General features: G+C 52.1%; 1 protein-coding gene across 1 annotated transcript in view; it reads right to left on the bottom strand.

Annotated features, from left to right (window-relative positions):
• SEMA3G (semaphorin 3G) overlaps window positions 1–15,445 on the bottom strand; it is a 67,140-nt gene that overhangs the window by 17,053 nt on the left and 34,642 nt on the right. Inside the window, exons 4-7 of the mRNA XM_034775571.1 lie at window positions 6,636–6,755; window positions 3,919–4,009; window positions 3,266–3,382; window positions 2,545–2,687 (exon numbers count right to left, since the gene is read on the bottom strand). Of these exons, the coding sequence (XP_034631462.1) occupies window positions 2,545–2,687; window positions 3,266–3,382; window positions 3,919–4,009; window positions 6,636–6,755 (471 nt within the window). The remainder of the gene's footprint in view (window positions 1–2,544; window positions 2,688–3,265; window positions 3,383–3,918; window positions 4,010–6,635; window positions 6,756–15,445) is intronic.

Below are 15,445 nucleotides of genomic sequence, written 5' to 3'. Positions count from 1 at the left end.
AATTACAAAAAAATTGAATCAGGAGTTTCTCTTCAAAGCAGATTCTCGTGAACAGCTTCAAGGAATCGACATTTTCCAAAAACAACAAACACGTTTGTCTGAAAATTCTCAACCAACTCTAATTCTCAGCCACTCGTGACCAGACCTCCTCAGAGATGACCCAAAATCTTTTGCACCAAGCGCCACAGTCCATCAAAAGAAGAGCAGGACTTCACGCCACAGAGCTGTGAGTGGAACTTTCCAAATTGTCACAATGGCGTGTGGGCTCACTGTGCCCTCCAGGTCTGGAGCCCACTCCAGGCAGAGTCCAAGAGAGTGCCGAAGTGGCCCACAGCTCTAACACGCAGGCTACCTGAGATGAAGTGGGATTCAGAACCAGCATAGATGAGCCACCAGGGAAAACAAGCTGCTATAGGTGAAGAATGACCTCACGGATGGCTCTGGCTAGTTGCAGTTAACAGGGACCTTCTCACTGCACCAACTCGGGCCATATGGTGCCACCCAGGACCTACCTATTCACACAGTCCTATTGAATTCGTCAAGTAAGGCATTCCTTAGTGGGAATGTCAGAATCTGGCCCTTCACCATGCTTGCTGTTGCTGTTCCAACCCAATTAAAATCATTGTAGTTTAAATTTGAGGCCTGATGAATTAGTTGAAATCTGTGAGACAAAATCATGGTTGGTGTGAAGGATGAGATCACTGTGAAGCAAGACAGTGGCCAGGAAGAGGCTCAGGGTCTCTGATTTATAAAGAACAAAAGAAAAGGGGAAGTAGAAATGGCCGGGAAACTGGAGAGATTCCACTTGAAATGTCAGCTTCAATCCTCATGTTTCTCGTCAAAGGCTTCAGTGGGATTTTTGTGCCAACCACATTAAAGAGAGTCACGAAGCAGAATTCTCCTAGCCTTGGCTGGAAAAGAATCATTCGCAGCCTTGAGAGATTTACGTGACACTCAAGCACCAGGTGATATGGAGTGTGAGGCCTTAACTGAAGTGCTTAGAAAACACTACAGGTGACTTTGGTTGTCTCACTCCTGAAATCCAAACGGAAGGAGAAAGCAGCTTTTATTTCACAGCTAAGTCTGGAAGAGCCAGCGCCAAAGTCCATTGAAATCAAGGAGGAGGTGCCATGGGCTTTGGATCAGCTGCTCAAGCCCTGTCACTTTAGTGGTTAGGGATTTAGGAGACCTGGGTTCAGTTCCCAGCTCTGCTACAGACTTCCCATGCAACCTTAGGCAAGTCACTTCATCTCTAGGCCTCGGTTGCTCATCTGTAAAATGGGGATAATAGCCATGCCTCACAGGGCTGTTCAGGTTCAAGGCTAATGAGGGCCATGGAGAGAGGATTCTGGTTGTCTCTCAGTAAGAAATTTCTCAGTGGTGAGATCTAGCCAGCTCCTGCAGGAAGTGGTGTGAACTCCAGCTCTTTGGACTTTGGAGGCTGGACCAGGCAAAGCCCTGACAGTTATGGGAGCTGAGCTCTCTTGCAAATCTACCCAGAAATGTCTGCACCAAGCATTTTGCTAATACCAGGGGAGCGTTCCCCCAGCCCAGGCCCAGTGTAGGGCTGCCTACGTTGTCCCCCTCCAGAACATGGAGTCCTATAGACATTCAGGATTGCATATAGCTCAAGGGCAGTCTAGGATGGGCAGCCATAGGTTAGAATGACCAAAAGCTGCTCACACTTATGATGTGGGCTGTTTCAGCCTCTGGAGCAGTCTAAAACCCAGAAGGTGCAAAGGGGTCACAAACCCTCCCCAGGGGCTGAAGCCTGCTGAAGTGCAGCCCAGAACCAGACCCTAGTGCTCCAGACACTGCTGCTTTGTGGCTGAGCTAGTTAGCAAATGGGGACCTTTTTCTGTGGAAAATTTCAAATTTTCAGCAAAAAAAAAAACAACCAACCAAATCCCTGAAATATTTTGGCTGTAAATGAAAGCATTTTGATTCTGAAATGTCACTGTGATGCCTCATGGGAGTTGTAGTTCAGATGCCTTATCCTTCCATTCTCTTCAAGGGGCCAGGTTCCCTAATAAGACAACATCTCCCAAGATGCATCATGATCATGCCTGTTGGGGGGGGGAGCAGGGAATCATGGGAAATTAAGTCTGGCTGAGACACCTGGTCCACAGAGGAGAATGGGGACACAAGGGACTTGAATTACAACTCCCATGAGGGACCATGGCAGCATTTCTGAAGTGAAATATTTTGGCTTTGGAGGGTTGAATTTGATGAAAAAATGGTTTTCCATGGAAAGCAGACTGTGAAAAAATCACATCACGTCAAAATCCCCATTTTCCACTGAAAAACATTTTACCAGAAAATTTCTGACTGGCCCATTGGGCACCTTTGAAACTTTACCCAACATTTGTTTTCAGAACAAAGCTATTTACAGGAGGATAGGGGCAAATAGGAGTAAGGAGATTCCCCCATAGCCCCCCCATTAACCCCTGAAGACCCAGTAATGCTACTGGGGGGTCCCACCAACCAAAATTCATCAGAACAGTCACTCCAATGTCAGCACACATCCCTCTCCCATGACCTCACCACACAGATTCGCCCAACGCGGCTGAATATGGCGCGGCCTTTGCCATCCAACTCCACCGCCTTCTCCGTGAAGAAGAAATAGACCTTGTCATTGTCCCGGTCGTCATTGTCTGGGATCAAGTAGGCGGCCACAAACTTTGGGTCTGCGTGAGAGAGAGCCCAGAGCAGAGCTAGAGCATACATGGAAGAAACACGAAGGGCAGCATCCAGCCCAGCACCGTTCCAAATTGTGCAGGCCCTGGGAGAGACTCCGCTGCGAGCGCCGCTGCCTGTAGACCTCCATGTCCTGGCTGCAGAAGCAAGCAGGAAGCCCACAGCCAGTCCTGTCAGATAGGAGTTCTCAAACTTGCCATAATATGGGCCACATCTTAGCAGGCCATTGTACCATGGGTCAGTTCTGCCCTCCTCAATTCACCATTGGGCAGCCTCCTGCCATGCCTCCCCTCCCATTCACCACTGTCCAAGCCACACCCTCCCTTCCTATTCACCATCTCCCAGACCAATGCCCCCACAGCCTAATCATGCATACTGTGGCCTTCTGCACGGACCTACAGTGAGCACTGCCTGGTGGGGTGGGTGGCATCTAGGGGTTGTATTAAAGAGGAAGGTGGCTGCAATTTGCTCCATTTAATACCAATTAGCCGTGACTTCAAGCTCTAGGGGTTTTGCCGAAGTGCCCCTGCCCCCCCCCCCCCGGCAAAGTAAGAGAATGTGCTTTTACCATTCAGCAGGCGCTGATCCATCTCGGTGCGTAGAGATGAGCGGGACCCCATGCTGCGGAAGATCACCGAGTCCCGGCCCAGGAAGTCTGCAGTGAGGCCTGTGTACAGCTCCCTTCCTGGGAAAACAGCCCCACAGAGAAAATAAAACCCTACAGCACGGCCTTGTGGACTGCAAACCCATCTTGGAAAAGGAGGGCAGCAACCTTGCAAAGGGATTGGGCTATCTATATGCGGTGGAAAGTCTATGGCCTGTCCCAGGTTAGAGTCCCTGAGAGGAAAAAGACCCTGATCTGGATTTCTGTGCCCGCCTGGAATGGACTCTAGGTGGAGCCACTGGAAACGTGTATTTCAGAAGCTGGCTCTAGCCAGGGAAGAATCCCGAAGTAGATTTCTAACTGGTTATAAATTACTCCAGGCCCAGCTGTGCTGACCAAGAGTGCCATGTCTCATCCAGACTGGCAGCTGTCGAACCCCACTGTCCCTAATACCGCTGCAGCTGATGATCTTCCGTAATAATTTCTCTCCAGTCTGTGCGTTAGCAGCAGGGACCTGAGATCTCAGGGTTACGAGGGTTCCTATCAGGGAAGCTCAACCCTAAGCAATGATCAGTTGTGGAGGGTCGAGTCTTTTGCTGACCCAGCAGGACACTTACCAGTGAAAGTGCTTGCAAAGGCCCTGTTGGGCTCATGTGGACACTTGCCCCGCCCATTCTGCACGCTCATGGGATCCAAGCTGAACACGTGCTGGGAAGAGGAAGGACACACGATACAGGGTGAGGCGAGACAGAGATGCCACCAGGCTGCCTAGAACACAAGCTGGGTCAGAGATCTCGGCTGGAGTCCAGAAGCGATGCCTAGGGGTTGCTTATAACATGGTGGTCAGTGGCTAGGAGCCTGCAGCTTGTCTACGTGGCAGTAAGATACACACTGGAAGGGATGGGATAAGGTGTGTGCGACACCAGCACAGATTTACTATGACTGCTCGGAATTTGGCCCCATGGGTCTAGTTCTGGGCAGCTGGAGGAGCGGTCTTGGCCCTTGCAGCCTGGGCATTCTACATCTCCCAACATCCCTGCATGGCATCAGAGGATGCTGGCATCTGACAGCACTATATGCCAGAATCTGGGGGTGCCCCTCCCCACAACACATCACGGAAGAGGAGTGGGGGAGGCTCTGCATCTGAAGTCTTTCTGGCTCTCCTCCTTAGACTTTAGTCATTTTCAGTGAAATGTGAGGAAGAGGCACAGCTTCAACTCAGCGGGAGAATCGGTCTAGAATAAATGCAGAGAAAACTCCACCAAAAGAAAACCATGGTCCTTTAGAACAGAGGTTCTCTAACTTCATTGCACCATGACCCCTTTCTGACAACAAAAATTACTACATGACCCCAGGAAGGGGGACTGAAGCCTGAGCCCGCCCTGGGCAGAGGGGGCAGAGCCAAAGCCCAAGCCCCACCACCCCAGGTGGGGGGCCAAAGCCACAGCCCAAGGGCTTCAGCCCCAGGCCAGGGGCCTGTAACCCTGAGCCCCGCCACCCAGAGCTGAAGTCCTCGGGCTTTGGCACAGGGTGGTGGGGCTTGGGCTTGGGCCCTGGGCCCCAGCAAGTCTAACACCAGCCCTGGCAACCTCATTAAAATTGGGTCCCAACCCACAGTTTGAGAACTACTGCTTTAGAACAAAATCCTCCTGCCATGCGCCCAGCTCCGTGCCCTGAGCCCTCTGGCACTGGGGGCATGGGAGACTGAAATAGCTCACACGCAGAGGGACAGATCCCCAGCTGGCATCCAGCTCTGCTATGGAACTCTGCCAATTGACACCAGCTGAGTGTCTGGATCTGACCTCAGGTGTCCAGAGTCCTATTTACCCCTCTCCCTGGGTCCCTGACTATGGCACACTGATGTATGGAAAGCTTTGATTTCCAGCCCAGGTCACAGAGAGTTTTAATAACCCGGCTGGTGCAAATGGGGAGGCTTGCAGATCTGTCCCCACCCCATCGGCCTTGCACAGCTGACATGCTGTGCAGCTTTTGGCATCTGCTGTCTGCCTCTCCCCTGACTTGGTGGCACAAAGCAGCCTCTTCATGCAGCCTGGATCTCCGCGAGGCAGCCGTGGCTCCATGCCCCCACCCAAGCTCAGCCACACCACAGAGCAGGGCCAAGCTGAGGCCCTGCCGAATGGCCGCAGGGGTTCTGCAGCACCAGGAACAGGGCCCCAATTGTGTCCTGCTGCCTGGTGTGACTGTGCGGGAGGGGACGCAGGGACAGGACCATCCCAAGCTCTAGACCATAGATGTCTATGCTGAAAGGGCTCTTTCTCCTCCACACTCAATAAAAGAGGCTCAAAGCCTATGGGGAAGATGGGGGTCATAGGGAGGCCATGCTGATTAAGAACAGGGGTCCTGGGCATGGAAAGAAATGCCATGCAGACAGCTGGCCAGGGCGAGGGGGTGGGAGCAAGGTGGATGGATCCATGTGGCAATTCAGCCGTGATCAGAGGTGGGGAAGGGAGATGTGCTGCTCACTCTGCATGGGGCAGCAGAGGTTCCTGGATCTTCCCTGGGGCGGGTGGTGGGTTGTTTGTATGGCTCCCCTTGCTGGGCACGAGGCTGGCATTGTGTGGAGTGCTGTGCTGTGCACGGATTCCCTCCACAGTGCAGAGTGGCCATATGCCATCTGCTCATCCCTCTGCTGTCCAGGTGGTTTGCTACAAGCAGGGCAGGTGGCATCTGCATCCCCTGGCAGGCAGATGGTTTGCTCCATGCAGGACAGGTATCACGCACCGACTCCCTTGCAGGGCTCACCCATTCATGCTCCATTTTAGCCATCTGCCTCTTCCTCACCCTCCACTCCCCCGCTTCCCCCCAGTTCAGGATTGTCTTCTCCTCCTTCCTTCCCATTCCTGGCTCCTTTTCAATCTGCTTCTTCCCCATTTCTCTCCCCTGCCATTGTACCTAGTGCTGAGGGGCCTGTGCCTCCATGAAGCATAAAGAGAAGAAGCCCAATGGGAAAGGGAGTTAGGCCGGACTTGGGGTTGGAGGGGAATCTGGCATCGCACCTGGAATCAGCCTCATGGCCCAGTCGAACATATCCCCACTCCGGCCCTTCCCAGGACATTGCACAGGCTGGATCAGGCCAAGAGATGGGCCTCAGCTCTCATGTAGATCTGAACATTCTCCAGTCAAGGCCCTTCTCACATTCCTGCCATGGCCACACGGCACCAATAACCCCAGGGCAGCTGCTCTAAGTACTGGGATTTCCCTACACTCTTTGCCAGTGGTCAGTGTCAAGGTCTGGCACCAGCTCTCATCACAGGGGCTCCCGCAGGATTCTCTCTGCAGGACTAATGCTGGCTGTCCCGGGGCGCTGCCTTACCTCGCCACGATGTCCCACGTCAATGAAGGCGCAGACAGGGTGGAAGGCTCCTGTCCCACAGGCCAGCAGGTGGGTGCGGTTGAAGGGGTGAAGTGCTCGGACGTAGTTGGCACATTCAGTCTGGAAGAGAGACAGTGGGGAATGAGGCGCTGTTTGATCAAGCGGATCTGTCAGTGCGTGGGAAGGACTCAGCAACGCCTTCCTCTTTGCCAAGTAGCGTAATGTTCCTCTGACTGTGCGCGATGGTGCAGCAGTTTCCTTTGCAATGGATCATTAATAAACATCTCGTAAGTCACCACCTTAATAAGCTTGTCTAGTCCACATCCTATCCCACACCGTGTAGCCAACTCGTGTGATTTTATTGGGTTGCCTGATCGGCTGATTGCGGATTCCTTATGTTGATTACTGAAGAATATCCGGTGGACACTCTGAGGTTTGGCAGGTTCTCGTCCCAAGGTCAGAATCCCTGTTAAGCTGGGAACCCCCACGTGCATGCTTGCAACACACACACTCAGGAAAAACCTTCTGTATTTGTAATAGTTTTATTACCACAGTTAGCCAAGTTACAAACACTCCAAGCCAGCAAGGTAGCTAGAAAGAATGCAGAATGAGCGTCCGAGCATCCAGAGACTCACATCAGCCCCTGAGAACAACCTGACATATTAGGCATTATCTTCCTCCTCAGCAGCAGCATCTTCCTTGTCACCATCACCAATGGTTGTCGTCCTCCTAGCATCTCCCAAGGCACGCAGGCCAGGTTACAGCTTCTACAATGCCTAATGCATATTCAAGTAGGGGTACCAGCCCCTTTTCCTTATCTATTTCCTTACCCTATGAATGCTGGGTGCCCTTCTGCCATAGGTTCCTAGCCCATTTACCTCAAGCTTATTAGCATAAGCATCAACTAGTTACCATGACATTCTTGTGGTCAGACATCTGTTGATGTTCCTAACTTAAGATACCACAAGCAGCTCTAGACTAGTATCTTGTGGCTACCTGTCAGCAGTTTAGTCATTACAGTGTTCTGTCTTGTGATATCTTATGATCGAGGGTTACTGTTGGTTAGCTGCTTATACTACGGCTTTTAAGGCCTTGATTGGTTTAGCTAAACTATTGTCTTTCAAGCTTTGAGGCTTGCAGTCTCATTGCATTACTGCCTTAACTTGTACCTATGCCTTCCCTAGCAAACAGCTATACCTATAAGCTACACTTGCACATCTTGCCCTATTCGGTGTTTTTCTTAAAGCCCCCAGTTCCTGGAGTCACGGGGTTAATATTCAACAAGCAGAGTCAGTTTCTAGCCCTCCTGGTTGCAGAGAAAACGTGACCCATACCGACTGAAGAATCAGAAGAATATAAAAAAGCACCCAACATGTCGTAATCTAAAAACATCTCATGCTTTTTAAGGCAATCGCATGATATTGTGGGGGCTGACTCTGAGTTTTGAACACGTGGAGGTGGCAATACTGCACGGGCACTGCCACATGACCCTCAGGTGAGCATGTGCGCTGACACGCTGCTTGTGAACAGAGCAGACCAGGGGACGACAATGCAGTTTCGTGGCCCTTGGCCTGAGATGTGGCAGACCCAGGTTCAACTCCCTGCTCTGCTGATTCAGGGCAGAGTTCTTCATCCCACATCACCCCAAATCAGGGACTTGAAGCTGGGTCTCCCACACAACCCCCCAGCTTATAGAGCAAAAGTCTCTCTCATTTCATGGAAGCCAGTCAGTCTCAGCGAAAACTTTCCAACCAGCCCTATTTGGGAAACAGCTGGCTGGTGAGTTGACAGCGCAAGATATTGGCGCTGCTTTCTGCAGCTGTGCACTTGCCCTTTGTTTCTACAGAGCAAGGGAAAGAACCAAATGAGTCCCAGTGCATTACGGTAATGAAACAGAACAGCTCTGAGCTCCTCCCTGCTCTCCCACAATCATCCTAACAGCTCTTGGAAAGCTCCCATCACACTGGGATTTCCCAGCTGCTCCCCCTCGGCTGGGGCAGGGCAGGCGGCATAAACCCAGTCCCTTGTTCTTGGGCACAAGAGCAGGAAGCGATACGTGCTCACTCACAGATGTGAAGCTAGGACAGTTCTACTGCCACACTGCAGGGAGTGAAACGGTTCAAGGTCCCTGCTCCTGCCTAATAACAATATAACTCCCAGGAGGCACATGCCTGCACCAGCTCCTCAAGTCAAATGATTCCTTCCGCAGGCGCCCCATCATGCGGTCACGTGATCCCCATGCCACTGCACAGTCATTGCTTGGAGAGGAAGGTTCCTGTATTGGCGCTCGTCCCCTTCCTGGCTGCTTGGCACGTATCCCATTCCCCGTCACTCCAGTCCAAGTGACTCCTTCCCCTGCAGAGAGTTCATGTCATCCCCCAGCCCACTGTAGTATCTCAGGCCAGGAAGTGAGGTCTTCTTATTGCTTTGTGCGGGGGCTTCCTGTATTAGCCCAGCGGAGCAGCAGACAGTACATTCTGCTGGCGGGCCCAGGGAGACAGGCCTAAATCCAGCATTCTTGCTCAGCAGTACCCAGGAGTAAGAGCCTGGCTCCTGGGCCTGTATGCCCAGGGCAGCTGGCCTGGGAGGGTGGTACAGGCTCCAGGACTGTGGACCCGATGCTCAGCTGGTGTAAATCAGCACAAGTCCAGGAGCTGTCCCAAGCTGGCCAGGCTGAAGATCTGGTCCCTGCATGTCAAAAATCAGCTCTATTGGTAAGGTATCCCATGATATCCCCTGCCGCATTTCAGGACACCCCTGGGTTCTTAGCCTGAGTGCCCCCCTTCCGGCATCAGTGATGCTGGATTGCTCCCTAGCTTCATTACCAGGGAGGGGTAGTGAACAGGGATGGGTCTCCGCCTGGTGCTGTGGAGTCGGGGTGATGCAGAGATCACTGACTGGGCAACTCACCCTGCAACACGTCCCACTCTGTTGGGATGGCTGCAGCACATGACCCCAGGACACCATTTTCCATAGCAGCACATGGGCTTTACTGTGAGGGATGACCTGTGTAGGCAGGTGCATGCTACTGGCCTATCTCCCCAGCCCAGGAAAGCCTGAGTCTCCCAGAGCCTCCCAAGCCTTTCCTTCCTTTATTCTCGAAACAAATCACTCCCAAGCCAAGCAGGCTACAGGGACCCTGAGGCCTCTCCCCTTCCCTGCACCACAGGAACCTACTGGCTTCCTATAGCTTTCTCAGCCATTTTATGGGGATCACCTGACCCCCTTCCCAGCTGGGTCTGATGATCTAACAGGGCTGGCAGGTCCCCTGGCCCTTAAAGGAGTAGGCAACCCTGTTACACTAGAGAATAATGCAGAGCCTAGCATAATAGCCAAGAGCATGAAAGGAGGGGAACAGACTTCCCCCTACTCCATAACAGCAATCTCTGTAGCATGCTCTGGCTGGTCAGTTCATACCTCTGTGAGGCCAAGCCCTTTGCTACAGTCTGAAAAGCATCATGGTAAGTTTCCCAGCTCGCTCTCCATCCACCTGTCTGTCCTCGCTGAGTGATCTGAAAATTCAGGGAGGAAATTCTCAGGTCACTGCCTGGAAAGCACCATTTATCCTCTGCCGAAGGGCAGTGCCATCCACCTGATGCAGACACACGACTTCGTCGGCACAGCATTTCCTCCTGCTTTCTGGACAAGGGGAATGGGGGAACAATGGCAGGAAGTGAAGGAGACAGACAGACAGACATGCACAGCCGTCTTCTGGATGAATTAGTCATTTAAAGGGGAGGCTGGCTAGTTACGTGGGGCAGGATGATAAATGGCCTTTCAAGACTGCCCTGGATTAATTGCTCCCTTTTCCGGAGCAGCGATCTCCTGGCTGATAAGCACAGAGAGACCAGAGAGACTGTCTGAGCATCCTCTGCCGGGCTCCAAGACTCTATCCATCCGGCGCGGCACAGGAGGAACCAGCTGTGCTGCTTTACACGGCAGACATCAGTCATCCTTCCCGGTCTCTTTCTCCAGCTTCACATACTGCACCCCTCATTCTGGAGCCGAAATGTTCAGCGGCGCTGTGTTAACCTAGCCCACTGGAGTCAGTGCAAACACTCCCAGAGATTTCTGAGTTAGGCCATAATGAGACTGGTTCTCCGCTCAGCTTCACCAGTGCCATTCTGGCGTCCAGTCCCAGCTTACTTGGGAGAAGTGAAAGGAGAGGCAGCCCCGTCAGCATCTCTGTTTGTGAGTCCAGCCCGATTAGCCCTGAAATATTTATATGAAGGACAGGTAGCCCACTGGTGAGCATGTTACAAGTCCCCCTCTTTGCCACTCCACAGAGGATGTGAGCTGTTACAGCCCACAACTGCAAGGCATGGGCTCTTTAGCTCAACCTATAGCAGCTTATACTTTTTAGCTCCCAAGGTCCCCAGTTCAATCGCTAGTATGTCAGCCAAGATAGCAGCCATCACAGATGCAGTGAAAAGGAATAGGATGGGATTATATTTTCTTCAGCCATCAGTTTTATGCACGGTGAGCCATTTCCTTGGGACAGCGGGGCTGGGTTGGTGACAAAACAGCTTCCGTTCGAATTAGCTCCTGGAAGTGAGGTACCAAAGGTTATTCTTCTAAAAAGAAATTCAAAATATTTTCCTGAAATAAGAAGTCAACTCCAGTAACCTTGTTTAAGAGAGAGAAAATCTACCTGCATGTCCTGGGGAAATAGACAGAGACACTTCCTTATTGCTAAAGGAACAGAATACAATTTGGAAGAATGCTGACAGTCCGTTTCCAGCTGTATCTCTGCTTCGAGCCTTAAATTCTCACTGAATAAAGCACTATGGATGCCAGTTGCATCAATGGTGAGTCAAGTGATTCCTACCAGAATACTGATATAGGACCCAATCCAGACTGGGCTAAGCCTGGGAGTTTCAGGTCTCCAGCCCCACGGTTTGTAAAGCTTTGAGACCCAGTGCTAGGGCCAGGCTATCACAAATGCCAGCTATTTAGCTGCATTGCTTTCCCGTGTTTGTGAGCACAGCTGGACACCTGACTCCCATGCTGGAAATCTCAGCTTTTCCACCCTTCGGTGGAGGTGGTGCCGTGCGATACATTCAGCTCCTGTGATTCTGCGTTATTCAGCAATCGTAGGAGACCAGTCTATGTTCCTCTCAACCTGGGAGATGGGTTGGGTAATAGCATGTGGACCCTTTGTACCTCTAGATCCCTGTTCCCATCTGAAGGCTTTTCAGCGAGCTGTGTGGAATGGGTTGGTGGGGTCAGTCCAGTTCCTAGCAGGGAGGGGTCCACTTCACAGGAGCCACCATCAAAATTGACAGAGGAGCCATGGGGCAAACGGGCTATGAAGGCTCCTCTCCCAGCTCTGCGGCTGGCCCCCTTCAGGCTGAGGGGCCTTGTGGGGAAGTTTGACCGTCCTGTGGATAAATAGAGGCCCTCAGACTTAAAGGCTGGGATCTTTCCTACAACTGTTTATGTTCACTTAAAGAAAGCAGGCTGCCTCTGGAGCTCTCACCTCAGCCCCGCGGCATGCGCCGCCGAGTGCTTTGCCAGGTGCAGAAGGCGTTCTAAGGACTCAGTCTAAACCTGTCGGCTGTGATGAATTTCTGTTTTCTTTCGGCTGAATTACAGCGTTTGGAGAGAGGCCCTCTGCAGCTGCTCGCCTTGCGTCGGCGTGAGCGACGTGCTCCTCTCAGGCAAGAGGGCTCTACTGGCAGGCGTGGAAACTCAACAGCAGCAGCATTTAGAACAAAAGTCACTTGTTCTGCTCCCGCCGTCCCTGTTTTTGAGGCCTCTCTTCCTTGCTACCCAATGGGCCGGAGAGAAAGACCCTAACTTGGCTGGTAAGTAACTCCCAACAGTCACCTGCTTGTATTTCTCTGTCCTCAGGATGCTTAGAGACCTCTGGACAGACAAATCAACGAGCATCAAGAAAATGATGGCAAGAAAGCAATGATGCATAGCAGTCCAGGGAATGAGACTCTACAGGTGAGATCCCGACCCACATCAAAGTCATTGGCAAAACTCCCATTTATGTCACTGGAACCAGGATTCCCCAGCCACATATCTAACTGCTTGGTTACCATGTATTGACACATCCTCCTCATACTTAATGGCTGATTGCCATTCCTTAGCCTGTTCTGATTGGTGAATTTCTGTTGCACTAACCCACTGGAAGAGGCTTTGATCAGTCTTCAGCTGAAGGGAACGGTCATACGGCTCTGACAAGTTCAATAGAGATATGCTGATTTACATCAGCTGAGGATCTGGCCTATAGTTGTTTTTTAACTTAGGAAATAAAGGTATCACAATCCAACAACTTGTACAAAGATGCACCCATCTCTGAACCCATTCAGTCTGTGAGCATGAAGAAACACAACCTGGAAATCAATATTCCTACTGGACAATAGCTTGGGAACACTATTCAATAGGAAAACAGCCCACACAGTGTATCAACTGGAGATGGGTAGGCCAGTTTCTAAAACACAAGAACCAGCTGAGACCTCAGTTCTAATCTCCAGCTGAACCAATCAGAACCTTCTATTACATGTGGGTAAGCAGCCCATTCCCAAACCCATAAGGGACTGCCACTTTGGCTGAAATCCTTCAATCTCATCTGAACCAGCTTGTATCTTCATAACATACTAGTTCTGGGGTTCCGTTGTGGTTGCCTCTCTCTCTGTTGGAATGCATGCTTGCTGGGGGGAGGGTATTGGTTAATCAAAACAAGGGCAAAGGGGTTGAAGGATTAGCCTTTGGGAGGAGAAGGATGGGGTTGGTGAAGGAAAGAGAAGGGAGACCTCAGATCATTTGGATATGGATCTGAAACTCTGAGGGATTCTCAGAACCGACCCTCCAGCCTTTCGGAGCCTCGCATCTTCTTGTTACCAGCAGCAGACCCCAGACTAGACCGGGTTCTGTTTCAGCCCCAGAACCCCTGCCGAACAGGGAGAAAAGCAGCCAGAAGCTGATGAGAAGAACAAAACTATAAGGAAACTGAAGCAGTGAAAAGAAAACATGAACTGTGGATTGGTGAGTAGGGAATACAGGGGAAATGGATAAACACGTGTAAATCCTGGGCAAACGCAAAAGGGGAGCAGTAGCAGGCCTTTGATGTGCCTGCCTGTGAAGCTAGTGGAAAGAGTTAACCCCACACAAACGACAAATCCAAGGCAATGCTGATATTTTTAACACAAAACACCTGATTCATCCACTCCCAGCATGATCATCACTGGGAAGATGGAAGTATTTTTAACTCCATCAGTACAAGCAGCAGTCAGATCGGATGAGCCTGGCTTATCTGGAGCTGCTAGTGGCTGGTGAATTCCATGAAGCCAATGTCAGAACTAACAGCCATCCCCACATGCTCCATTCCAAGATGGCAGGCGCCCCGATCTCCCTGTTCTGCTGAGTACACAGATGCTGAGCCAACCTCTTTGTGATCCAACTGTTGGTTTCTCAGCCTCTCTGCTGTTTATTTTTCCTCGGTAAAAGTCTCTCAAATACAAGGGCTAGGGGAACGGAGAAAGGGCGCCCCAGGGCCTGGATCCGCTGGTGAAAGCTTGCAAAATAAACATGTGGAGGCCAAACTGAGTGACAGCCACTCCTGGGAGCAATTAACTTTGGGATGGACTATCAACAAGGGGTTCTCCTGCCCCCTCGCTCCCTCCATGGTCTCAAATCGTGGTTTTAAAATAACCATTTGTAAGGAGCAGGGGGAAGAGTCAGGGAATCAGGGAACTGAAATCTGCCAAACACCCTCCAGCAAATAATTCAGCCTTGCCCACCAGCTCCTTGTTGCTCACTAAGGACCATGTACTGCTCCTTCTGGCCAGGAGCCAAAGGCCACTGAAGCCAATGGAAAGGCTCCTATTGACCTCAATGGGCTTTGGATCAAGATTTAAGCATGCAATGCACATCACGCTCCAGGGCCAGCAGGTGAGAGGAGATTTAGTCCACTCCCTGTGCTGGTTCAGTATACTACACCCCACTCCCATCTCCCCAGCCAAGACCACTCACCACCTCATGCACAGCTGTTCTGATGGGGAGACACCAAAACTACCCGCAGCAGAGAATGCCCCAGCTCATGCTATGGTATTTGCAGTCTGCGTGCGTGTATGGAAGGTGTGGAAAGCTACCAGTTCAAACGGTGTGCCCACACTGTAGTCAGGAATTGTGACTGCAGCATGTGTAAGCTCAAAGCCAGCTCAGGTATATCTACACAGGCTGCAATCAGATCTCCCGACCACAGTGTAGACACATGCAAAGACTGGCTTCTGCTCTGCATTCACTAAGCAAACTGCTTTCCACGTATACAGTTCCAAACTGTTCTGCTGCCAGTTCTGTAGTTAAAGCCCTAGACTGGGATTGAGGAGATCTGAGTTCAGTTCCTGGCTCCTTGTGTGATCCTGAGCTAGTCACTTATAGGGTTACCATATTTTGTGCCTCCAAATGGAGGACACTCCCCGGGGCCCCGCCCACGCCCCCAACCCCGCCCACGCCCCCGCCCCAACTCCGCCCCCTCCCAAAGTCTCCGCCCCCTCCCCTGCTTCCCGCAAACATTTAATTCGCGGGAAGCCTGAAGCAGGTAAGGGGGGGGGGGAGGAGGCGCGGCCCAGGCTGGTCCCCCCGCGGCTCCAGCCTGGGTCGGCTCGGGCCCTGGGGTGCCGGCCCCGACTGACCACCCCCCGGCTCCCAGCCCCCCGACCCCGGCGCACCCCCCGACCCCGGCGCACCCCCCGGCTCCCCGACCCCGGCGCACCCCCCGGCTCCCCGACCCGGGCTCCCCGACCCCGGCGCACCCCCCGGCTCCCCGACCCGGGCTCCCCGACCCCGGCGCACCCCCC

The sequence above is a fragment of the Trachemys scripta genome, chromosome 7, assembly GCF_013100865.1.
Source record: "Trachemys scripta elegans isolate TJP31775 chromosome 7, CAS_Tse_1.0, whole genome shotgun sequence".
Classification (NCBI taxonomy): domain Eukaryota; kingdom Metazoa; phylum Chordata; order Testudines; family Emydidae; genus Trachemys; species Trachemys scripta.
This window is presented reverse-complemented; position numbering and strand designations above follow the sequence as displayed.